Source organism: Battus philenor, unplaced genomic scaffold (genome assembly GCF_028537555.1).
Source record: "Battus philenor isolate CCGP_79_NKW_IND1 unplaced genomic scaffold, ilBatPhil1.0.hap1 SCAF_14, whole genome shotgun sequence".
NCBI lineage: Eukaryota > Metazoa > Arthropoda > Insecta > Lepidoptera > Papilionidae > Battus > Battus philenor.
The window spans coordinates 6,858,601-6,884,536 of NW_027181676.1; the positions used below are offsets into that span (position 1 = coordinate 6,858,601).

Sequence of the window (25,936 nt, forward strand, 5' to 3'; positions counted from 1 at the left end):
CATTATATTTACATTATAGTTGTTTCTATTTATATTTTGTGCTTACAATGTAATGATGACAATTTTGAAACAGCTATGGCCTATAATTTTTCTGCGAACGCTTTCCTTTTTTATCTTTAATCATATAATAATTAGTTTTTAATAATAAAATTTACTGCAGTAACGATCTTAAAACATTATATCAATGTGTAATTTTTCCATTTGACTTTTCAGTTTCTTCAATTGTATTTAATAGTACGGTATCTTTGGTATTGGGAAGGAAGAGACAAGACAGTCCTGCAGTTAAAGCTACTACACTAAATATAGCAATCGAAGCCCACTGAATTCCTATATTTACTACAAACGGGGCAGCAAAACCTCCGATCCTCGCGAACATTGATGCAAAACCCATCGCCGAATTTCTAACGACTGTTGGAAACACTTCTGATGTATATAAATACATCTGTACAAATGCCATGTACGCTCCCATTTGACCAATGGCAGCCAAGACCAAAGAAGTTATATCGGCGCCACTTGGTATAAACATAAATACAGTTAAAGATACAGCCGCTAGGAGAAAGCATGCAATAGTACCAACTTTTCTTTCGAGGTATAAGGAAATAAGTACATTTAAAACCATACTAGGCAGGAAAGAAATGCCTGATAAGATTATGTTAAGGTAGAAATTTCCCTGCAGTCGTCCAATATATTGATTAATACCAAAAAACGTATGAGAACAACAAAACCAGGCATATCCAATTATAAATGTGTAAATTCGTATTTTAGGAGTTTTAAACAGGTCCAAATAACTCCCATGTTTATATTGATCGTCAGGCGAAGACTTTTCTTTAAATTCGTCGAGTATTGTTGAAATATTTTCAGTCGGTTTATTATTCCTGAAATGAAAAATTAAAATCCTTATTATTACAAAATCGACTCTGTAATTAAAACGTATTTTCACTTCGAATTCTTACCATTTTGCAATTTTTGTAAGAACATCTGTAGCTTCTTTGTATTTTCCTTTTGTGATTAACCAACGTGGTGATTCGGGTAGCAACCAAACGTAAATTATAACAAAAATCCACGGGATTGAAGTTATTAATTGGAGATAACGCCATTCTCTGACATAGAATGCTATTATAGGATGGATTACACAGGTCGTAACATATGCTATCTCAGTTAAGGCTGTAAGGTATGGTCTGAATGATTTTCCACTCAATTCAATCATAAGAATGTAACAACAAAGCATAGTGCCTCCAACTGCAGTGCCGATAAGAAAGCGGCAAATAAGGAACATCCAAAATTGTGGGACCACTGCTGACAGGATTATGAAGATTACATTAGTGATCATCCCACATAAAGTTGCTATTTGACGACCATACCTGAAAGGCAAAGACATTTCAGCAATGATTAGAAATTCTTAAAATCACATTTAATTAAATGTTAAATTAGCTAAGTAAATTTTCCAAACATATCTAGAAATCCCATTCCTTAATATAAGCCGCTGTTTAAGAAATCGCATTCATCAAAATCGTATTATTATTGGCTTTTATTGAACCGAAATTGCATTGTGTCCAATACCTTTAGCAAAACACGCAAACTAGGTATGTTATTTTTTCCGAATGGAAATGCCATCACGTACCCGTTCAAATATTTGTCAGGACGAGCGGTTGCAATTAAAAATCCCGCTTTTTACTGTTAAGCATAATATCGATTACAGTCTTATCGGCACCGACGTCTCATGAAAGCCTCTTCTAGGAGGACATAAACTATTTTTATAAGGGTTGACCTTGTCATCACCTAAGTAACCGTTTCTCCCTATTTAATTATCCTCCATCAACAGACTAAGACTGAGCTCACTCTGTCCCTCGCGGTGTAACCGGTCTTTGGCTCCGCTGCTTTTATATTGTGTGGGACCATTTTTCCCTTCTACCACTGCCCGTGGGACGCACTGCCACGTTAGCAGTGCGGCCCACGGGAGTACAATGCATCATGATAAGATTATTACTCTTCTCATATGATTCCTCCTTTCGAAGTCTGTATGTGATGCATTTTACTAATGCACATTGAAAGTAATTTCAATAAGCCCACACGAAGCGATTTCATGACAAACGGATACTTTGTGTTACATCGTGGTCGATCAATTCATGACCACATAGCTCTCTGTCTTCCCTCTTATATTCACAGGTTGAAGCACTTGTCCACTGTGGACGTGGGTTTAGTTGGGCAAATTAATGGGATAATCTACATATTCTTACTGTTTTATGTATGTGCACCTTTCAGATAGCTTAGGTAATTTTCATGGAAGGAAATTGACTCGTGAGTTTTGTGTACATATTTGCCATTCCTATTAGTAGCCCATGACATACGTTATACATATTTCAAAATGCATTACCATTATATAGTAATTGGCGTATATATATAGATTTATCAAAACATAAAAATTTAGTTATAATTCCCGACAAACGAAAGAAATTTAACATACATAACAATAAGATTAGAGAATTCTTCAGTAATTACAGACCATTGTAATTTTGAAGTACAATCTTTTTGATATGTAATAAGTACTGAATATCTTGATATACGGGTTTAATCTGTGGGAAAAATAAATACTAAAATTTATATAACCGCTATTTTAATAGGGATTTAATACATATTATCGCTGGAATATTTACTTTTCCTTACAGACGGAACAAAACAGACCTGCATATATGTATTTCTTCCATTGTCAATCTATCTAAATAACGAACTAGTTCAGACTAAACTATGAAATGAGACGTAATCTTAAATTGGATCAGCTACTACTTGACTCGGGGCAAATGATAAGATTAGACAGATTTTTACCAGTTTACCTTCAACTGATAACTATGACGTTTATTTTGATATTATATAAGGATATTTTTATACCCAAATGGAATGAATACATTAGATAGCAAAGCAAGATCACTCTTTATAAATAGTTAAAGAAAGGTGAGCAGCAATTTATAAACAAATATTCATGCCAATAATTTTTTGTTTGGTTAATTTACTTTGTAATTTCATAATTCTTTTAGAATTGACTTACACTATTCCTCAGCTGGCAATTACATATTGCGCGGTTTTGACGCGGCAGAGTAAGGAGATTAGTTTAAAAACTGTTTAAAGTAACATAGCTTGAGAGCCTTGGCCCGGGACGCTACGTACTAGTTTCATCGGACCGGAATCATAAAGGAGTATGTCTTTCGAAAGTTTCATAAAATGCTACTAAAGCGTTTTTGAGTACACCGATTCGTTGTTTCATTTCACAACAAAGAATTTGCATATCGGTTTGGTGTGTTTATACATATGTTAATTTTTTTTATCTTCTCGGTTATCCAAACACTGTGACTACAAATAAACCTATAACGAGAAAATTGTGATATTTAAAGAGTTGCAATTGTTTTATTATCATACATAAAAATAATATATCAGCTATAAAAAGGTAAACATGACTACATACGCCGAATGACGTAATTAAAAAAAAAAACAGAAAGAAATCCCTTAATATCTTAAAATGGTACGACGTACGTACGATGTCAAATCAAGATACTAAGTTTTTTAAGCTATAGGTAAACAGAAAAAATCTACTGTTTCCTATTTTTTGCTTCAATGAATCAGGTTAGCCAAAATGACCTCCTTGCGTGTATACTTAATTTTAACATCTCAATCGCAAATAAAAAAAGAAAATTCCATTGTAACCAAAAATTATAATATTTTTTCTAGTGGATAATCCTACCGTTTTAGTTTGGTACCAACATGCCGTGATAATATATACGGGCATAAATGCTAAAGCTATATGAACTACTTTCGCCGATAGTTTATAAAAATTTTGTTACAACACTTCAGTTAAAATAAACAAAATTATTGATGCGAAAGAAAATAAAATAAAAAAAAGTTTTTACCTGTCTGATAAATGTCCATATATAACGCTGCCTACTAATATTCCTATTTGCAGCATCGACTGGGCCAGGCTTGCCAAGTGCGTTTTGTTACAAATAAGGTTCCATGTGCTGGTGACAGATTCCACGATATTACTCGTGTCATATTTAGGATTATCACAAGGGCAATAATTAGTCACATTCAAAGCTTCTTTATCTAAGCACACATAGTCTACACTAGGCAATATATAAACCACGTTTGTCAACTGAAAATCTGTGGGATAGCGTCCAATAATAATTAGAAATAAAATCCATGTTTGATATTTACCGAATTCGCCAATAATTTGTTGAATAGTGTCATCTGTAGACATTTTTGGCCAAATTATTTTAATTTTTTTTTTTAAATTTAGGCAAACGTATTCCTCTGTCTCTTTGTAAAGTAGCACGTCACAATATCTTTTAACTACGCACTCTTCAAATTTAACGCATGTCTACGCAAATATTTCGATAAGAATACAATTTTATCTAAACATTTAGATAATTCTGAGATATTAGTAAGCTTATAAACCTTTACGGGTTAATTTTTATTTCTCGATATATTTTAAACATTATTAAAAACAACGTTTACTTGTAGCAATTTCACTGTTCAATTTAATGGAATATCGAAGAGTAGTTCAAGTAAACATTTATATCGTACTTTCTTTCAGGTCGCAATAATTGGTTCATTATTTTTAGTGATGCAAATAAATGTAGTATTTGCATTTGTTATATTTTTAACGAAATTTTTCCATGTCTTCGGCAGTTGCCTCCTGCTTCTTATTTTCCAAGGTCTCCCCTATTTAATTCTGAATTGTTTTGCACATTTTGCTTTCCGAAAAAATGTACTCACTGTATTCCTTTTTCACTTCTAGACGTGATAATCGTCTCAACCTATACTAATTATTGCCAAAAACGTAATAAACTCTATTTCCATTTTAAATTAAGCCCCTAATAAAAATGAATAATAATTTTATGAAAAATTGTTTTTGCTCGAAAGTCTTGAATTTATATGTTAAGCAGATTACTTTTAAGAATTTTAATTTTTAGCTTTTTATCAGCACTGTCGTCATCAAATTTCAAGCTTCTTTCCATTTCCCTCCCGTAATAATAGAATTATCAATGTAATATAATCTCAAGTACATACATTCTTAAATCCATTGTTAGTTAGAGAAGACATTGTTTTGTTTAAAATTGTCACTTTTATTTTGACGATACGAAGGAGTATTACTTTGATATTATTACGATTTACTGTTTATTATGTTACATTATTATACTGTGATAGAAAAGTAAGGTGAAGTTGTCATTTAAAACGCCCAAGCATTAGGAATGCGGGTAATTTTTTTCCTAGTTTGGTAGTATTGTCTATAACATTTAACAATCGTCTGTTTGTCAAAAGTTGGAATATTATTTGGCTCAGCCCAAAACATTTTGAATGTCGGTTTATCGATTGGTACCAAAACCGCTCAATTTCTTGAAAAAAAAAATGACAAAAACCCTTACTCGTACCGTTCCGCAACTACCGTATTCGCCTGATTGGGATCCGTGCTACTTCTGGCTATTCAGCAAACTCATATTTCCGATACGAGGACGTTTTGACACGATTGAGGAGATGTAAACAAAATCGAAGATCTTGAAGGCTGTTTTGTGGACTGGTGAAAGCGTTGGCAAAAGTGCGTTTTATCGGACGGGTATTAAATTTATTTGCAAGTATAAATAAAGAATTTACATTTTATGGACAAATTCTCCTTACTTTTTGATCACAGTATTATACTTTGAAAATAGTGCGAGTGTGTGTACTGTACATTGAGGCAAAAATAATAAGTGCTTGCAAAAGGTAAATGAGAGAATTAAATATTTAAAAGTTTTCAATTGAGTTTAATATATAAAAAAAAAATCCTGATTATTTCATTTACTCATTCATTTCAGTCGTACGACGTCTACTGTACGTCCAAGGTCTCCCCATAAATTTCCAATAAGACCGGTTGAAGGCGGCCTGAATCTAGTGTCTTTCGATGAGCTCAATAAGTTTAAGTTATGGGGATCACGAACCGAAAAACGCAACACAGGATGTCCACTAAGGTGGATAGACGACCACCTTAGTGGACATCCTGTGTTGCGCTTTTCGGTTCGTGATCCCCATAACTTAAACTAATTTATCGTTATAAAAACTGAATAGCTAGTCCTTGTTATTTGAATTCTCAGTCTCTTCGATGGTATTTAATAACACGGTGTTTTTAGTTTCTGGTAAAAATAAGCACAAAAAGCCGGCGCAAAATGCTAAGATACTGAAAATAATAATCGAAACCCATTCTATTCCTATGTTAACCACAAATGGTGCTATAAAACTACCAAACCTAGCAAACATTGAAGCAAATCCCATGGCAGAGTTTCTTACAATAGTCGGAAAAATTTCCGATGAATACAAATACACTTGAGTAAATGCTGTATAGGCGCCTATTTGGCCTATGATAGCAAATGCCAGTGCAGCCGATTCAGATTCGTCGGGTATAAATATGAAAACAATTAAAGAAACAGCTGCAGTGGCAAAACTTATGATAACCCCCACTTTTCTCTTTAAATATAATGAAGCTAAAACCACTAACAATAATCCGGGTAAAAGACAAGCAGCTGAAAGCATCACATTTAAATATAAATTTCCTTGTAGACGACCTATGTATTGGTTGACGCCAAAAAAGGTATGAGCACAACCAAACCAAATTAAAGCAATTATAATAGTATATATTCTGATTTTGGTTGTTTTAAATAAATCAAAGTATGAACCGTACTCTATTTGGCGCTCTTTGAGAGATTCTTTCTCAATTTCATCAACGATACTTTTAATATCACCAATTGGACGACCATTTCTGCAACAAAAATAAATAACAAGGAATAAGATTTAAGGAGTCCTTGTGTTTTGTAGTAAGTCAGTCTCACCAAACTAAATGAAATTTAAAGTAACCTTCTAATTAAACATTACAAGTTGGATTTCTTACCTTTTAGCAATGGTTGTAAGGATATCTATAGCTTCTTTCTTTTTGGATATAGTTATTAACCATCTGGGAGATTCTGGTAAAAGCCAATAGGTTAATATTACAAAAACCCATGGTACTGATGTAACCAATTGCAAGTATCGCCATTCTCTAACAAAATATGCTATAATTGGTAGAGAAAAATATCCAGTGATATACGATATTTCAAACAATCCAATCAAAAACGGTCTGAAAGATTTTCCGCTCAATTCCATCATCAGAACATATGTGCATAACATGGTTCCTCCGACTGATGTACCAATAAGAAAACGGCATATTAAAAACATCCATATCTCTGGAACTACGGCAGAGACAGCAGCGAAGATAACACACGTTGTAAATGACAGACAGGAAGCATTTTTACGGCCGAATCTGTAAAATATTTTAATTGTTAGGAGCACTTGAACATGCTTTTAAAACTTTACTTTTATAGGTGTTCAACAACAGTCGTAAAAGTATGAAACTTCTGTATTCGTAATTTTTACTTTGCCTTGTTTACAACAAAATAACTGGTTCGAATTTTTTTATAAATAAGTCGACATTTACCGTGGTCAAGGTTGTAAAATATGTTAAAGACAGTGAAATAAATATTTGCAATTCAGAAACAATAGTAAATATAAAACAGAAATATTTTATAGACTTTGATATTCATTGTAGTTTAATATATTACATATTTTCATCAATATGTGTAGATTAATATTAAAGGACAAACTAATTAATTGAGTTATGTATTTGCTTACCTATCTGAAATATAACCATAAATCAGGCTTCCAAAAAGTATGCCTATCTGTAGTAGCGATTGTGTCAGGCTGGCTAATTGTGTTCTGCCGCAAATAAGATTCCACGTACTGGTTACAGAACTAACAATGACGCTTGTGTCATATTCAGGATTCTCGCAAGGACAATAGTTACTTGCATTTGCGGCTTGTTCGTCCAAGCAAATATAATTAACATTTGGTAGAATGAAAACAACGTTGGTTAACTGAAATTCTATTGGATAACGAGATATGGTCACTAAAAATAAAACCCAAGATTGGTATAAACCAAACCTCCCAATTATATTTTCTATCCGATCGATTTCCATTTTCATTAAACTCTCAGTGCTTCAATTCATTTTATACGTCCTTTAGGTTTCACACTTTCACATGCCTGATACAGCGCGACAAAATACCACAAAGCGACAACTGCAAGTAATATCGTTTCAATTTGTATTCATTTAATTTATCGGTTTTAACAAAGTCGGAAAGGACGGCTTACAAAGGCTGCGTTAGATATTAACATTAACAGAGTATATCATCTTTGAATACAGAATATTATCACCCTTATCAAAGTATTTATCACACGATTACTATGTTAATGCCTTGTTATTTTTGTTCTTCTAATCGAGTGTATTAGCAAAAGTCAGATTGTTGGCATTTTTTGATTATCTACTTTTGGGCCACTGGGCATTGCAAGGAAACACTGAGAGAGTGCAGACCATAACTCATCAAAGCCAGCGAATTGGTCAATCATGCATACACCTTATTGTGTGACTCTTAATATTTACTTGTGTAGGAAATAAAATAAATAAATCCACAAGAGAATACAACTAAAATACCACATGTTAGTAGACTTTTTCTTTAAAACTAGTGTTAACAGTAAGGAATTAAACGACTTCACTTTTCGAAAATTCTTAATAATTTTTTTTAATTATTAGGAGAGATTTAAAATATATACAAAAAAACAATACATAATAAATAAAGACAAATGAAATAAATTTTAAAATAAATTTAATAGTTATTTATAGAAAGTTTTGCAAATGTTAACTAATTAATAGCCCATAATAATAATATAATTTTCTATTTGTATATTTACATTATTGCCAGGTTTTGTCAAATGATTAAAATATAAATTAGGAACAAAAATAACATCTAACGCATTATTTTATTTTAATATTCGGCATAAATATTTATTCTATAGAATGAATTCACTGCACGATAGTTTCTAGAAAGCAATGCGGGCATAAAATTTCACGTGTTTTTAGCTGCATCTATTGTGCCATTCACGAATAATGGAAATAATGAGCATTTTATTCAAATACAAATCTATTCAGTACTTAGGTACCGGTAGTGATAATAATGATTTTATTATTTTTATCACTACCGGTACCTAATAGAATATAAGATATAGTACGATTTTCATAGTCTGTGTGACACTGATAAAAATATGTTAATCCCGGTAAACACAGAATTACCTTCTTGCCCTTTTCACTGGACGTGGTAGCCGTTCAAGATTGACTTCATGAAATTAGAAGAATCATGATTTTTAATGTTTTCTGCGTCTTGGATTCTTTAGGTTTTGATTAAGGCGATAGCAAAGACTAGATTTATTGTATTGAGAGGACTTATAAAGAATATTTATTTTTTTGGTTGTTTCCGTCCGGGCAGTCGATTCCGATAATACATTACTCATACGAGATAACCCTGCGTTGGAAATAACGAGTATTTTGTGTAAGCTTTGTCAGTTGAAGCGATAATCAAGTTCCTCCCGAAAAGTGCCCTTTGCTACGGCTGGTATCGGGGAACTAACGTATTTGCGCCGTATCGTCTTCTGCCAGGAAATTAAGTAGGTTGCAAGGCACGAAGAGGAATGGATAGATCAACTGTTGACCAAATAGCTTTAATGACCTTGGATTCTTAAATAATAATGTTCGTCTTCAGATTACCATTTTAATCATTAAGTTAAAACAATTAATTATTTTGCAAATTAAATCAATCAGTATTTTACTCATGATAAACATTCTAAAAAATGTTTTAAGAGCAAGATTGCTTTTGGATATATCAACAAAACATAATACATATTTTCCAAGTTTTGTTTAAAATCGTAGTTTGAAATTTGTTTCTCTTTTGTCGTTGTACACGGCCTTGACTATAATTATGCTTGCTACAGCCTTAAATTAAAGGTCAGTGTAATATAAATGATCAAAATTCGATTAATAATGGCTCTGTAAATAATAAAACAAGCTACAAATAATCTAATATAAATGAATTCTAAATAAGGGATAACAATAGACAATTAATTAGCGGTAGTAATGGTAAGAAGGAATATATAATTTATGAGTATATCACTATAAATGTTAGTGGTGTACTTGATATCATTATCATTTTAGCCGTACACTGTTGGGTACGACCTTTATACTTTATACTATATACTTTATACAAGTTATGTCAAGACTATCTGTACATCTTTTGGGTGGGCGTCCAACACTGCTCCTGGCGGTCCGTGGTCTTCACCCCAAAACCTTAAGGATCCAGTGGGATTTGGAGAGAATTTGGGCTCTGTTGGTTACATTTGTTAGTCTGTGGATTCCTCATTCCTAATTCGACCTCGTTGAGAAATCTTACTTAGTAAATACGTAACTATTTAATAATTTTTATTAATGTAAATGGTTATTACTATACAAATAATCTTTGATTTCGATTGTATCAAAATAATCATTTTTTTTATTATTTTTATTTATTTCACTATAATTTGTTGTGGAAACAAACAATTTACAAATGAAATCTTCTTAGGGGATCAAGTTAGTGTGGAATTCACGTTTTTCAATTACACAACAATTAGTTTTTTATAATTATCATTTATTTTCAAATATTGAAAGTGTCAAAATATTCTTTAAAAACGTTCTTCAAAATCAAAACTTATCACAGTTTAGTCAGAAAGACTCAAAAATATTAAAAATAACCGAGTATACTAAAAACGATATTGAATGGTAAAATTTGTAGTATATCATTAATAAATTAATTTTAACTACACATTAGTCAGCCTCCTTTAATGTTTGGTCGATGTCTGTTCACGCTTCTCCTTCTTGTAACGTATCTGGAAGTTTCTTACCACGTGTGTCCGGTAATAATAAGCACAGTCCGGCTCCGATTAATGGAACCACACCAAAAGCTAAGGGAGGTAGCCAAAAGTATGACACTCTAAGTGTAGCAACGAACGGAGCTACCATAGAACCGAGCCTGGCTACTGTAGAAGCTAAACCTACCCCAGAATTCCTGACAACTGTTGGGAAAAGTTCCCCAGCATACAAGTAGACCGTAGCGAAAGAAATACTCATACCCCAAAGACCGATACATCCGAGGGTTAAGTGACTGACACCAGTGTCCGGTATTATGATGATGAGCAGACAACTGATACCAGTAACGCAATTAGCGCCGATCAATGTCACTTTGCGACCAAGAAATCTATTCGCGTAGATAGAAATAATTGTACCAGGGACCTGAAAAGAAAACATCAATCAGTAAATATTAGAGAAATTTTGCCAACACGTGATTATATGAACAAATACTAAGATAAGGTAACTTAGGTTGTAAACTCTTTTTTTACTAACAGAAATGTTTTGGGTACTTGCCAACACTAAGGAATGCTTTCGCATACATCTATGGCCCTAATATCAAACCTTTGAGCTCTATGTAACTAGATTTACATTTCACACATCAAACAATGATAATTGTTTCCTTTTGACACTGAATGTAATAAAAGTTACATTTTTTTTCTTTTCAGCCGATAGAAGCAAACTGCTAGGAATAGATTTCCCATAAAGATCGCCTCGCTGATCGTTTTTGGGCTGCCTGCATCCAACGACTTCTTATGACCTTAGCTATGTCATTAGTTCATCTAGGAGGAGGCCCACTCTTACCGCGTCTACCGGCCTGAGGTCGCCTTACGGCAATTGGTTGCAAGTGCACTTACGTCTACTTAAAACTAAAATTTCATACAAAGAAGAGCCCTACTTGGTAGAAACTACAATCAAATAGAGCATTTCTATATTGGCATTATCTACTTAGAGCAGTGATTCCCAAAGTGGTCTATATCGACCCCTAGGGGTCTATGACAACCTGCAAGGGGTCTACGTCAGCGAAAAAAAATTTGGGGGTCCATGAAATGAAAATGGGGGTCCACGATAGTGCATCTCAACACATGCACTGATAGTACCTATTTACTTACATCATACTATCTTATAATATCAAAATATTTATATTATTTATAAAAGTACCTATAAAGTGAAAAAATATTATATATGTTTATAAAATTGTGTAAGTTGTAGGATGTTGGTATTCGCTTTGTGGTCGCAATACATATTGAACTTGAAAAAATCTGAGAGTCGCAGCCTCAGAGCTTCGCTACCTTGCACTGACTTGTTCAATTCGTCTCTCTATAAATACGAATGTGGGACAAATACGTTATTCATTTCCTGAATCTTGAAAAGGAATGTTCTAAGAAAATATTTTAAAAAATATAAACAGGTAGTATATCACACAAATTATAGTGAGTCAGTGTTATTTTGTTTGAGAGTGCTGGAGAAAAGTAAGTATATTATTTTTTTTTAATTTTTTTTTTGTATTCGTAGTTAGCAAAGATAGATAAATTGCGTCAATCATGACTTTAGATATTAGTAGTTTAATATTCAATCATGCAAAATTACACGAGTACTCCACAAAAGTTTTTTTTTAAGTTTTAGCAATCGGTATTATAATTACAGTGCAATCTCCGTAATTCGAGCTAATTGTTGCAAGAAGATGTTCGAATTATGGAATGTTTTCGGAAAAATCAAAAAAAAATTTTTAATATACAGCTGCTCAATTTTCTGTCTTATTTAAATAATTTAATTCTGCCTACAGATGCCATGTCCGAATCTGAAAAGAAATGTAGACAGTACAGTGTTGATTATTTTAAATCTGGCTTCATTCCATCATTGCCGGACAAACAATTGCCTATGTGCCTTTTATGCAACAAAGTTTTGGACAATGACGCTATGAAACCATCTAAACTGCAAGATCATCTAAGAAGATGCCACCCTGATAAAACCGAGAAAGATTTGAAATACTTTCTAACACTCAAAGATAAACTACAGAAGAGACCTAAACTGGACAAAATGTTCGCTTCGACATCACAAAGAAATGATGATGGTTTGCGGGCGTCTTACAATATCTCGTTACTTATAGCAAAATCTGAAAAACCGCATACTATTGGAGAGAAGTTAATTTTGCCAGCCTTGAAGAGGTATTAAAAACTGTTTTACACAAACCTGCATCTGATATAATTAAAAGAATTCCCTTAAGCAACAATACTGTTGAAAGGCGTATTGATGAAATGAGTTCTGATATTGAAAGCTTCTTATGTAATTATTTGCAAACGACCCATTTCTCTATACAAATGGACGAGTCAACTTTCTCTGATAATGCAGTATTATTATTGGCATTTGTTCGTATTATTATCAATCAAGAAATCTACGAAGAACTGCTCTTCGCAAGAACTTTGATAACCGACACTAAAGGCTAATCAATATTTCATATTTTGAAGGATTACTTTATTGAAAAAGCAATTCCCTTATCAAATATAATATCAGTAGCTACAGATGGAGCACCTGTCATGGTTGGACGTTATCGTGGATTTATAAGCTGTTTAAAACAAAATGTGTCAGGTCAAAAATTTGAGTGTTAGATTGCATGAATCACTTCATTTAGTCATTGATGCAGGCAACTGAATCCGAAGCAACGCGTTGAATACGCGGTTATTTGCGCAGTTGTGCGAAGAAAATGACGAACACTTTTATAAATTCTCCTTCACACTGAAGTACGCTGGTTGTCGAAAGGCTGGACATCATTAGCCGAGGAGATTTAAGATTAACCCTTACAAAATTGACACCAAATGTTGATAATTTATTATTAAAGCATCAGGTTCATACTTCTCACTGAAAATATTGACTTATTGCTTATGTTATTTTATTTATAGTTTATTTTATGTTTAATTAAGGTTACGTATATTTTACATAACAGATACAAAATTTTATTATGAGTAGTTTTAATTTAAATTCAATTAATAAATGTATAAATTAACATATGTTTTTACTTTAAGTTTTTAGCACTAAACTTTATTACAGTTAGAATTTTACAGGGTCTACCCAACACGGAAAAACATGGCAAGGGGTCTACGACACAAAAAAGTTTGGGGAACTCTGTCTTAGAGCAACGACAGTAAATTTTGTTTAATAATTTTTATTAATAGCACGGTAGTACTGTAAAATCGAATCAACACTAAAAAAGAGTTACTAAGTTTATAATGCCTAGAGAGAAATAATAAAAAGTTTATCGTTATTTTTAGTGCCAACCTTACATATATCGCTAATTATTTTATATCTTTTAATATTTTTTACTTGTACATGGATTTTATTATTATCGAATTAAAAGCAAACTTTACGTACCTTAGTCTTACGTGTCATTAGTGTGTTTAAATAAAAAATTATTTCCTTTCACTTTGCAACGCTTTAAATCTGATCTTAAAATCGTATCCAATATATTATAAAAATTATATTATATCTAGAAATATTATAACACTTAAAGAAAGTCGTTTATCAATAAACAGTCTTATTGGTAACTTATTGCGTATGTCGCACGGTAGACGTTCTACGGCTTAACTGATGATGTGAATAAAACGAATTTAACATCAATGAAAAGCAGAAATAAATAAATCATGTTAGTAAAAGTGGTAAGTGTTTCTTAAATATTAAATGATTATAGTGTTAATTAACACATATCAACATTTCGCGTCATTTACTCTAGCAACCACAAACAGGTACAAGTCTATGTAAAATTTATACCCGTCCCATTTTTATAGATATATTCATTTATCTACCTGAATAGCCGCTGAAGCTGCCACGTTTGCAAATATATCACCAGACACATGGCCGATGTATTGTGAAACTCCAAAGAAACATAGTCCACAGACAAACCAGTTGAAACAAATAGCAATTGTGCGCGCACGCAACCTCGGAGTGCGGAAAAGTGCCAGGAAAGAGGCGTGCTCTTGGTTTTTGTTGGTTAGCTCTGTCACAGTCTTCTGTGTCAAGTCTGCTATGGATTCAGTTGGCAAACCATTCCTTAAAAAAATTACATAAAATGTTACAGTCAGAATTAAGTTTACAATATGTCAAGCTACAGTTCTTATTAACTTAAATATATCTAAAACAAACTTGTTATTTATCTATAAGTATCATAAATACTTTTTTAACGATTTTACTTATCTTACATAAATTTCCGTGTAATAAACAAAACAGTAGAAAATAAAATAACTAACCTCTTAGCTGCTTTCTCCATTACAATAGCTGCTTCTTTCGCTTTTCCTATTGTTAACAGCCATCGCGGTGATTCAGGAAGTAGGAAATAATAACTTAAAAATAAAACCGATGGCAGTGATATTGCCAACTGGAACGTGTTCCAATCTCTTAAAAAATAAGCGAATAGCGGCAGTGTTAAATGTCCTAGATTGAATGGAATCTGGTATATGATGCCCACAGTCTCTCTATATTTCGCTCCAATAATCTCCATTGTCAAGACGAAACTACTAACCATCGTTCCGCCAGTGGCGACCGCAAGTAAAAACCGAAGAATGGTAAACATGTACCAATTTACAGAGAACGCTGTTGTAACACCAGATACAAGTTGCAAACATACTGCTGCTACAAAAGGCAATCGTCTTCCGAATCTGAAAAAAAATACATTTTATTGCTTCTAAACTGTATCACTGCGTTTGAAAATGGAAGGAGTGGAAATGGCCTTATTTCCTTAATCTATTTCCTTGATAAAATCTTTTGTTAATCAGATTTCCCGTGAAAGTTATGATGACAATTAATTGTTTCTGGGTGATTCTTTTATTTATAGTCCGCGTGAGAAATATACTCTATTAGACTACAACTGCATTAAAGAGAACAAGCTAAAGTAATCATATCCGGTGTCCACACGATTCAGTATGTCGAAATAAATACAGGATATGTCAATTGGTTGAAAGCGTAAGAGCCACACTGTGCATTTTTATCTTTTTAGACGACAACAATCACATTCGGTATTTATGTACGTATTGTTGTGGTTGTTACCTCGGACCACAAATATCACCTAACACTGTGTCGAGCGTTCATTCAAAGTATATATTAGTTACGCACGGAAAATGTTTTTTTAAATGTTTATGTAATAACTTACTTAAATTTAAATATTAAAATATTACACTAACCTGTCAGATAAGTGACCAAACACCATACTGCCAACAAGTATACCCAGCATGAAAAATGTCTGCGTCAAACTTTTCAGCCATTCTCTGTCGCAGACTAGATCCCATTCAGATATTATTGTCTCATGAAACACATTTCGATCGTATTTAAATTCAGAACAATTACTATATTCTGAGCGACACACACTTCCAAAATCAAGTTGGGAGTCCGCACAAGTGAAATTCATAGGTGGAGCTAGAAATATGATGCTCATCTGATGCCACGCTACTGGAAATTTTACGAGAAAGATCACGCAGCAAATCCATATCTGCCATTTTCCTATTGCCCCAATAGCTTTTACTAATGGATCCTCATTAACTTTCTGATCTTCTAACTCTTTGTTATCACGATCCAGCACTGGAAATAAAAATAAGATAAAGTTAGTTTGTGGCCATATTATTGCTACGTCGAGAAACTCTCTGTTGAATAAATTGAACGTGACTGTCGGAAAGCATAAAGTTGCCTCGTGTTCTGCATGATGAATGAGAGAAATCGTCGCATTAATTATAGACAAAAATTTTATCACGTTTTGATTTTGTTCAATATCAACAATTTTCTAAGTATCATTATGTTACAAACTATTTGTTAAGTTTTACTTTAAATAATTTGGTTTTTTCTAATGTATTCTACATTTTACCGGTAATTAGTCATCATGTTACAAAATAATTCAAATATCTTCAATCACAATTGTCACGTTTGAATAATTTTCAAAAGTATTTGTTTAAATATTGGAAATGTTATAATTTACATGACTCCAAAATAATGGCCAGGTTAGCAGTAATTAAGCACTTTGATCTGCTAATATATCTTTACTATGGAAGATAACTAATAGGTTATAATTTATAGACTAACAAATTTGTAATATGAGATACATTTTCAGTTTTATTTAATTATTTCTAATTATTATTACACGAGTTATTATTTACACATTTTTTTACTAAGTCCTAATGGAGTCTGATAATGTATATTAGTTTAGTTAAAATTGCCTAAAGTAATTTATCGTGTCAAAAATTGCCGGACATGAAATATTCAATATTATACATTTAAATTGTATATTTCATGTCATATGTTAACGATTAATTTTCTCTTGCCAAGAGAAAATCTAGCGACACTTCAAAGTGTGCAACGTAATTTATCTTTTCCTTCTGTGTTATTAAATCAAACGAAGCGACTACTGTGTGTGGACAAGAAAAAGCAAATAATTGAATAAACAAGGAGAAATTACCCACAACGCAATTGTTTTTACGGTATTAATTTAATTTACAGTAGGCAAATGAAATCAGACTCTTCTTTCATTTCTTTTTTCTACTTTATTAATTAATTGTATTTTATTATTTATTATATTTTATTATATATTATTTTTATGCTTTTATTCTGATAATTCCGTACTGTACCGTACTTTTCGTCAAAAACAACTGTGTACAGTGTAAAAAAAAACAGTTGGTAGTTAGAATTTGTTTGCACAGTCGTCTCGCAAAATTACAAGACAGCACTAATATTGACAAAAGATAAAAGAAAAATTCTTGTTAAAACATCTAATGCGTATTATTTCTTACTATATACGTTTTTATGATGTACCTGTAAATCAAATTACACTGCCAAAATCACTTGTAAGCACATTTTAACATTAATAGACTCACCCCTTAAATCTATGTTATCTAATTTATTTTCGTCTTCGGAAACCATTTTAACAATGACATTGTCGACCGTACGGGAGTACGATTTTAAACCTCACGTATTACGAATTTTTTTTTCGACGCGCCTGTATCGCGATGTGCAGATATCGAATGAAATCTAAAAATGTTTTTAAGATCGCCTACACGATCTGGACCTTTCTGCGCTCGCCGGGTCCCTCTCTTTTAACGTCATATAATAGTCTACCGTATTGAATGATTACTCTAAGGAGATGCCTATGATCGCATTATTTTATTTTTTACTTATAATTGTTAAACGTATTAATAAAAAGTTGTCTATTGTATTGTAGGTAATATCGAGTGTGTTCATTGATTGTTATTAATTTCCAATAAAAATATTTCAAACGAAAAATTTTAGCTATGTTCCACTTTTTGTTAGTCTGTTCTTTTATATAGACATAAAAAAATATGACGTTAGTTTAAAACCATGGGTTACGAGTAAAAATAATAGTAGCAACTACACTTTAACCTGGATACTGCAAAAGATAACTTTGTTTTAATAATGATAAGGATGTTTTCTATTTTATAATTTATGGTTATGGTAGTCAAAACAAGGAAAAATTTAAAATAGGTAAACATAACAACTCTGTATCGTCTTAATAATTTTTGAAAACGCGAAATAAATTCTGGCGAAAAGACACCAGACGCAACTCGATGATGTTATCGTTAAAAAAATTGTTGAAATGTTCGTAAATAATAATTATAGTATTTTTAAGGAATAATATAATATAATATTATAAACAACAAATAAACAATTCTTTATTTTTTTTATAGTCTATTTAATATAAATACATTATTAAAAGAGTACAAGTTATTATAATACAATAAACATGAGGAAGGTATCACAAAAAAAATTACTATAATTGTCAACATTACACGGTAGCGTTTACCCTCATAAAAGTTGATTTTATATATGATGTGAAACTAATTATTGTTGTTCATTCCGTTGAAATATGTATCAATGTTACTGTCATGAAATGTCTTGATATGTTTATTTTTTCAAGTTACATGTTGTGGGAGTTTGCGTAAATGCAACGACTAAATTATAACTATTTTCCATCACATTTCCTTTTGTATAACAATTTTCTCTCATGCAGGTATAAGACTTTTAACTTTTTTAATTTCACTATTTATTTTCATTTAATAATATTAAACAAATATTATATAAACATAATGCAAATTCTTTCATTTTACTGATACATATCTGATGCATACATAAAAAAAAACAAAAATAGACATACTGTATAAGATTGAAGTTAGGTTAGCTGATAACAGCTCTTAACGTTTTTACGTATCGCAACGTTAAAAGTTAACGTTTTTTACGTTACGACTCCTGCTGTCGGAATATATAAGGTCAATAGAACTTATGTATTCCGACAAGTCTGTCTTCGCGTATATTTCATATAGCGGTATGGATATGTCACGTGGCAAGACGAAGAATCGGTTTGTTGTTCTCATTTTAACCGGCAGAAAACGAAAGTTTAGTCATCCATTTTTGTTTACTTTCTTTTTAAACCGTACTTTTTTATGACTTTCAAATTCAATTTTTTTTTCTAAAATTGTAACGTATATTTAAATTTGGTTATTTACGTTTATTACATTGCAGTAATAAAATCATACAATAAGAAAACAAACATCAGGTATTTTCACGTGTTTTGTAATTGCGTATTTATATTTAAGAACGTCCGGTATTTGAAATCAAAATAAAACACGTGTCTGGTAATGTAATTTTATTATGATATTATATTTTGTAGACATTACAAAATTAAAGATAATTTGAGCAAATCGTACGAGGAAGTATGTAGACATTTGTATGTTTTTATTTATGCGTAAAAAACATTTGTCGAACGACCTATCACCCACAAGAGATACGGTTTGTACAGGAGCGCTGTCTGTGAGTTTTAGAATGACAGAATCCGGTCCCGTTTTATTATTTCTTATCAGAAGAACCGTGCCAAGTAACTATTACTTTAAATATTCTTTCATAACAATCTACTGAATCATCATAATTGTCTTAATATAAAATTAATAACATATCGCTATTCATTTTTCAATTTATTATTACCATATGAAGTCAATAGAAGCGATTGTTGTAATTTGCGCGATATTTGTTTTTATTTTGTTAGGCTATTATAATGTATGTAAGAATATTTTTGTGGTTTTCAAGGTTGGCTTGTTCAGTAAGCCTTGGCCTAGCAGTTTTTTATGAGATGCAAACAGGTCTCAGAACCAGATATATTTGCAATGAAAATGTAATTATAATATTTTGCGTCTAGTTTTGCAAGATATAGAATAACTTTGAACAACAAATCACCCTTATATATATGACTACATAATGAGAGCTCAAGTTATGATGATAAGTAAGTTAATAAACTTATTACTCATTACACTTATCAACTTATGCAACTTAAATTTTCAGAAATTCGATGAATTTCGTAATTATTTTTTCAACATAGAGAAAGTATTTGCGAGGCATTGAATAAATATTTATTGCATTTTCCATTGTTTTTTAAATTTATATTGTTTCTATTTCCTGAACTTGATTTTAACCAACGAAGACCTCATAACCGTTTAACAACAGTGAATCGCAATCATGCGCTTAACAATCATGATGAAATAAAATAAACATTCAATTGTGGCTAACAAATTTCAAATATGTTTATATCTTGTTGCATATTTAAATTTTGCACTGAAGGTTTAACTTTAAGCTAACATCACAAGCAAATTACTACGTTTTATATAGACAAATTTTTTTCGAAGACTTCACGTTTTTAAAGATTTTTTTTCATTCGAAATGGCCATTTATTTAAAAAACGTTGGGATGTTAAAAGGATACCAAAAGGGAAACGCCGAAACTTTAGATAATTATTGTGCTTTCAAAAAAGCAAACCATGTGTAGCTGTTAATATTTATGTCATTGCATTAGGTTTTTGCTGAAGCAAAATTAGCGTGAATAATTTAATGCAAGTTTTGTTTAAGTAAAAACCTGATATTTTTTATTACAAAGAACATAATCACTTGACTGATTTTTTACCCATAAACTTAAAACGCCCAGTACTTAGAAATATTAAAAACTACTTTTAAATATATTAGACAACATAAATTACTTATATTTTGTTATTCTGTTGCGTGTTTCAATAATAGCAGCAGCCACGCCACAAAAATGATACTTAGTTATAAATTATTAGTGAAACAGGTAGTATTCGATGACGACACCATAAACGGTAAGAAACTTTATTGCAACAGGGTATTCAACTCACGAACAATGTTGCTATCTGCAACAACTTCGAAATATTTATGTCACCTTTTCGAAGAACCTTAAATTTTTTTTTTGAAAAATATTGAAAATACATGCAATATATTTCGGATATGTTGTAAATAATTTTATTAGTTATTATTCGATTATGTAGAAATTTTAGTTAGGTATTTGTAAACTGTTTTTAAACATAAATACTTTGCCTTTACATTGAATTAAATAAGGATATAAACATATCATGTAAAAGCGATATGTTGTTATCAATCTGACAATCCATGCTGCATATAAATATAATATACATGCAACATTTCGTAAACATTAAGTTTCACGTAGATAAGTCCGTGTTCGTAACTGGTGATAAAATTTTCAAAAACATTGCAACTTACGTATTAAAATACGTTTATATTTTATAACTGTTAGTTAGTACAATTTACAAATAAATTTGAAAAATTGTTTAAAAATTGATATTATAAATTATTTTAATTAATTCATTAATTTTTAGTTTAATTATAGTGCTATATTACTTTTCTAAAAGATATATATGTGAAAGAGGCTTGCATTCGTCTTTATATAAATATAAGAATTACCAACTAAAGTGCAAAAACTACCTCGGTTCAATGTAATTACGTAGTTTCCTGTACTGGGTAGTGGACAACCCTGACATTTGGATTAATATGACATCTGTTGATCTATTGGCATTATTATATTACATAAACAATCTCTATTCTTATTTTTGTTTTTTCTCTCGTCATAAAGTAAAAAAAAATATAACTCAGATCAATAATTAAGTATTTAGTTTTTATTAAGAATTATTTAAACACTGTATGTGTATGTATATATTTAATAATGGCAATGTATATATTTAATAATGGCATTAAGAGTAATATTTACTATTATTATTTCGAAAAGTATATGTTCAAGGTTAGGCCATTAGAGAATGGTCAAAGGCATAACGTGCAATAACAACTTTCCATAAGGTTAATGCAATTAAAAGGAAGTTTGCCACTTCCTTTTACTAGGTTAATTTATTTGTAGTCATTAAATAAATTAAATAATGTGTACTATTTTAAATTAACATAATAATCTTACGCAATTAATTTATTACTTTTAAACATTTGTACTGCCATACTTATGCTTAATTGATATACAGATGGATACGTAAAGATTAAAAATAAAAGAAATATAATGTATTAACCTAAAGTTAAATTTCAATAAAACATTGTATGTGCTGTTAAAATAGTTTACCTTGTTATAATAGTAATTAGGTTGTGATATTTAAATTTGTAAGTACACAACCTTTTTGAACAGCTCATAAATTTTAGAGATAAAAGAAAGAATTTAAATAATGTTGTAACGGTAAAAAAATTTATATTAACAATAAAAGTGGGAACAAAAAAATCATTCCGTCTTTTTAAACTTTAGGAGATAAATAAATAAATACTTTTTAAAATATCTACTTACTTTTGAGTAATCCTCGAAAACAAAACTAAATAAATACACTGAAAACCAACTCAAGATGGCGAGAGTGATTCGTGCGCCACAGCTTCTCGCGCCGCGCTCTAGCACGTTTTAATCGTCACTTGGCGGGACTTGCGAAAGATATGTACATTGAAGCGTCACACTATTTTGCCCTCTGGTAGTACTTCTTAAGCGCCTATCCTAGTAGGATTTTATTCCGTTCCGTGAACTCAGATCCGATGAAATTGTAAAAGTTCCCGGGTAATTTTACAAGGATATTTTTGAGATACATATTGTTAAATAATACATTTTTAAAGTACATGTATATCAAACACAACGAATACGATATTCATTTTATCATTTTAGTTACTTAGAAGAAAGTAGCATTTTTAAATCATTCTATTTCGTGAATATTTTAAGTTTATTTTAAAGTAGTTACTTTTTATTTATAATAAGGTAATGATAATATAATAAAAAAGCGGTTTCAAAATTCGGATATATTAAAATTCATTATCGTCCTACAATCTGTCTTACAGACTGTATTTTTCAGTGTGATCAACTAGTATATTAAGCCATATATTTGTACATATATGTGTGTAAATATTTACATAAATATTAAAACATATATCACAAAAGTTTTATAAATTAAAAATAATATTATATAAATGGACGTGTAATTAAAACAGGAATTAGTTGAGCAATGTTTATTTACGCACTGGTCATACTTGGTTGCTCAAGCTTGATTAAAATACTTGAACACATGAAGTGATAATAATAAATATTGCATGCTGTAACCCAATGGCATGAAATTCCAAATAAAGTGGTTCTCATCAAGAAATAATTTTCCAGTCCTGGCCTTCCAAGCCTGAGAAAAAGAATAATCGTGCATTGAACAATCGAAATCTACACAAGGAAAATCAATCGACGTCGAGAAATGGTTGCCAAACGTGTTCTTCCGAGGGGTTTTTACCTTAAAAGTTTCACATCTGATGCTATTTAAGGTCAGCCATAAATATTGATACAAGGAAATTTTTTTTTCTACTATTACGCACAATATTTATAACTGACTTACTTTAAGCATAAACCGGGTCATATCGCAGTTAGCAACATTGCAGAATCGTAAATATTTTCTCGTTAGTAAATATATTTTTTGTAACCTTCCTTTGTATATCACGTCAAAAGTTGTTATGGTGTTATCATCATATTGGTTTTTAACTTGATATTAAAATGACAGATTCTAAACTTAATCGAACTTTTTAAGAAATAGTTTTTTTTTAGGTTATTTTATTTATAGCCAGACTATAATTGCATTAGTTTACATATTTTCTTACATTTTCTCTAACTTGACATTACCAAAGGACAGACATTTATTTATCACGTCTTAATCAAAGTTTAAGTAAGCTTTTGGTTTTTTTACAAACAGTACTCTCCCTAACCCAAGCAAAGATCTGCAAAAGAAGCCTTTTATCGAGGATTTCTCGCATTTATTTGTGTAGCGTATATTCCATTGAAACGTAATATACATTATTAACGTTTTTACTATGATGACATTGTAAATCATGATAAATTTAAGCTTCTTACTTTGTTACGACACAATTTGATGATAAATACGGAAACTAAGGACGTGTGCTATTTCAAAGCGGTGTTAATGCTTTTTCACTCTATGAGACGAATGTTTTTTGTCAGAGGAAAATCTGTTGCAACCTCTTACGAAACTGTGATTATTGACAAAAAAAAAACAATTTTTATTGCGATAATTAATAGTAAAACTTGTGTGTGTGAAACATTTAATGATTCAATCACAATGGCCTATAGCCAACGTATTATACAAGAGTAGTGCTATGAATATGACGTATTTTAAAAATGTGCGCTGTGGAACGTTTATTTATTGAACGGTTTCCTATTCAGATTATACTTTAAATTTTGATAGGTAAAACAAAAATCATATTAATAGACACATAATATTTAGATTCTAAAGTATGGTGCATGCATATCTTACTATTATATATATTTAGTACGTTTACTTAGCTATAGACTAAATTTGCGCTCATCACCCAGACAGATGATATGTTTTGTCCCCGAAGTGGGAAGCGCAAAAACCGCCTCACAATAAACATCCGTATTATTGTTTGGCGACTAATGGTATCGCGGTAATAACTTACGTAAAAATATTTTTCAAATGAAACACATCACCTGTAAAAATGAAAACTCTACAGGGTGATTAGTTTTAGGTGCACTAAACCAATTTATCAATACGTTATTCATTATTTCAGAAATCGTTGACTTTTTGAATAGGGACCATACATTAATTTACAGAAAATGAGCTATACAATACATCATTTAGAACTATAGTTTTATGTATATTAGGTGAATGTTATATACATCACACCTATAACCAATCACGATGTATATTTCTGTTCAAAATATATAAACCTTTTCATATAGAGTACGAACGTAGAGAAGTAGTCGTATTAATCTAAACATGTTCTAAGAATATTTTAATTATTGTTTATTTTAAGGCGTTTTTATCATAAACGTTATACTAAATATATAGATCAACTCATATCAATTTTTTTTAAATTTATAAAATAACATATGATAAACATTGAAGTTTAGTACAATTTCTGATCATTGTATTGTTTATATTTAAATTGGGAGTTAAAATATAAGTGCTATATAAGTTAAGTTTCTTGGGATATTTTCTCAACGGCTCAATTAAGCGCCGACAAAGAAGATTCTACAAATATTCTTTTTAATAATATTAAAAAAAAAACTGGTTACCTTAACTAAAATCAGAACAACTTAAGCAAGAGTGTAAGAACACTGAACTAAAAAATATCCTTGTCGCTGCTTGTAAAAATCAGAATCATGAATATAAAATTTTTAGTTATGATTAAATTTAATGCTATCGAAAATGTTAGAGATAGCATTCAGCATAAGCGTTGTCGAAACGAAAACAAATTTTATTAGATATTTTGTTAAAGCATTCAAATTTTTAAATTACTTTCAAAACTATTAATGCTCTATCATTAGCTCAGTAACTAAATAAAAGGTATTGCAGTCGAGATAAAAATGTGTTCGTCTAATATCAATAAACAACTTTTTATCATGTTAAACCTGCGCTAGACTGCGATGCTACCTGATGAAGTTGAAGTGACCCCGACTGCTATTATATTTAGATTCCGTGACATTGAAAAGCAGCTTTTTTATACAGAATTTAGTAAATAAAAAAATAACTGTTGAAATAATAGTTCACAGATGTATTAAAATTTTGATTATTGTTGTACAATGTTTTTAAATCTGCATCGAAATCATTCGTGAATTGGGATCGACTATCATTCGAGTTGTTCACATCCTATTAATAAAATAACGTGTATTTGTTGTTTATTTTCCAACGTATATAACTTTGGATAGTAAAAAATAAATATAATAATACCAATGTAAATCATTATTATATCGTAACAATTAATTTATTCCATTATGCGTTTATCTTCGGGATTAAA

At 31.0% G+C, this 25,936-nt stretch overlaps 2 protein-coding genes across 3 annotated transcripts; both read right to left on the reverse strand.

The window, feature by feature from the left end:
• Positions 1-181: 181 nt before the first annotated feature.
• LOC137918521 (uncharacterized) lies at positions 182-8,179 on the reverse strand. Its single transcript, XM_068761341.1, has 7 exons — positions 7,684-8,179; positions 6,908-7,315; positions 6,092-6,778; positions 5,686-5,710; positions 3,900-4,366; positions 954-1,361; positions 182-875 (listed from the first exon to the last, which is right to left on the reverse strand). Exons 1-7 carry the CDS (start codon positions 8,031-8,033, stop codon positions 182-184), a joined length of 3,039 nt encoding a protein of 1,012 aa, XP_068617442.1. The 5' UTR covers positions 8,034-8,179.
• Positions 8,180-10,587: 2,408 nt separating this feature from the next.
• On the reverse strand, positions 10,588-22,523 carry LOC137933764 (organic cation transporter protein-like). Of its 2 annotated transcripts, none has more exons than XM_068777809.1 (5): positions 22,437-22,523; positions 15,989-16,382; positions 15,059-15,466; positions 14,618-14,861; positions 10,588-11,201 (listed from the first exon to the last, which is right to left on the reverse strand). In XM_068777809.1, coding segments are annotated over exons 1-5 (1,476 nt in total). In that variant the 5' UTR covers positions 22,438-22,523; the 3' UTR covers positions 10,588-10,772. The 2 variants fall into 2 exon arrangements, with proteins under 2 accessions (XP_068633910.1, XP_068633909.1); XM_068777808.1 differs by lacking the exon at positions 22,437-22,523 and adding an exon at positions 17,666-17,720.
• Positions 22,524-25,936: the final 3,413 nt, after the last annotated feature.

What these genes read in the sequence shown, in the direction of transcription:
- LOC137933764 (XM_068777808.1), bottom strand. Translation starts at nt 17,711, where the DNA reads ATGGTTTCCGAAGACGAAAATAAATTAGATAACATAGATTTAAGGG. An exon ending in AGATAACATAGATTTAAGGG is followed by an intron (nt 16,383 to 17,665) that starts GTGAGTCTATTA and finishes TTTTATTTCCAG; the next exon opens with TGCTGGATCGTGATAACAAA. An exon ending in ATGGAGAAAGCAGCTAAGAG is followed by an intron (nt 14,862 to 15,058) that starts GTTAGTTATTTT and finishes AATTTTTTTAAG; the next exon opens with GAATGGTTTGCCAACTGAAT.
- LOC137918521 (XM_068761341.1), bottom strand. Translation starts at nt 8,033, where the DNA reads ATGAAAATGGAAATCGATCGGATAGAAAATATAATTGGGAGGTTTGGT. An exon ending in CTTACAACCATTGCTAAAAG is followed by an intron (nt 6,779 to 6,907) that starts GTAAGAAATCCA and finishes TTTTTGTTGCAG; the next exon opens with AAATGGTCGTCCAATTGGTG. An exon ending in TATGGACATTTATCAGACAG is followed by an intron (nt 1,362 to 3,899) that starts GTAAAAACTTTT and finishes TTTGCCTTTCAG; the next exon opens with GTATGGTCGTCAAATAGCAA.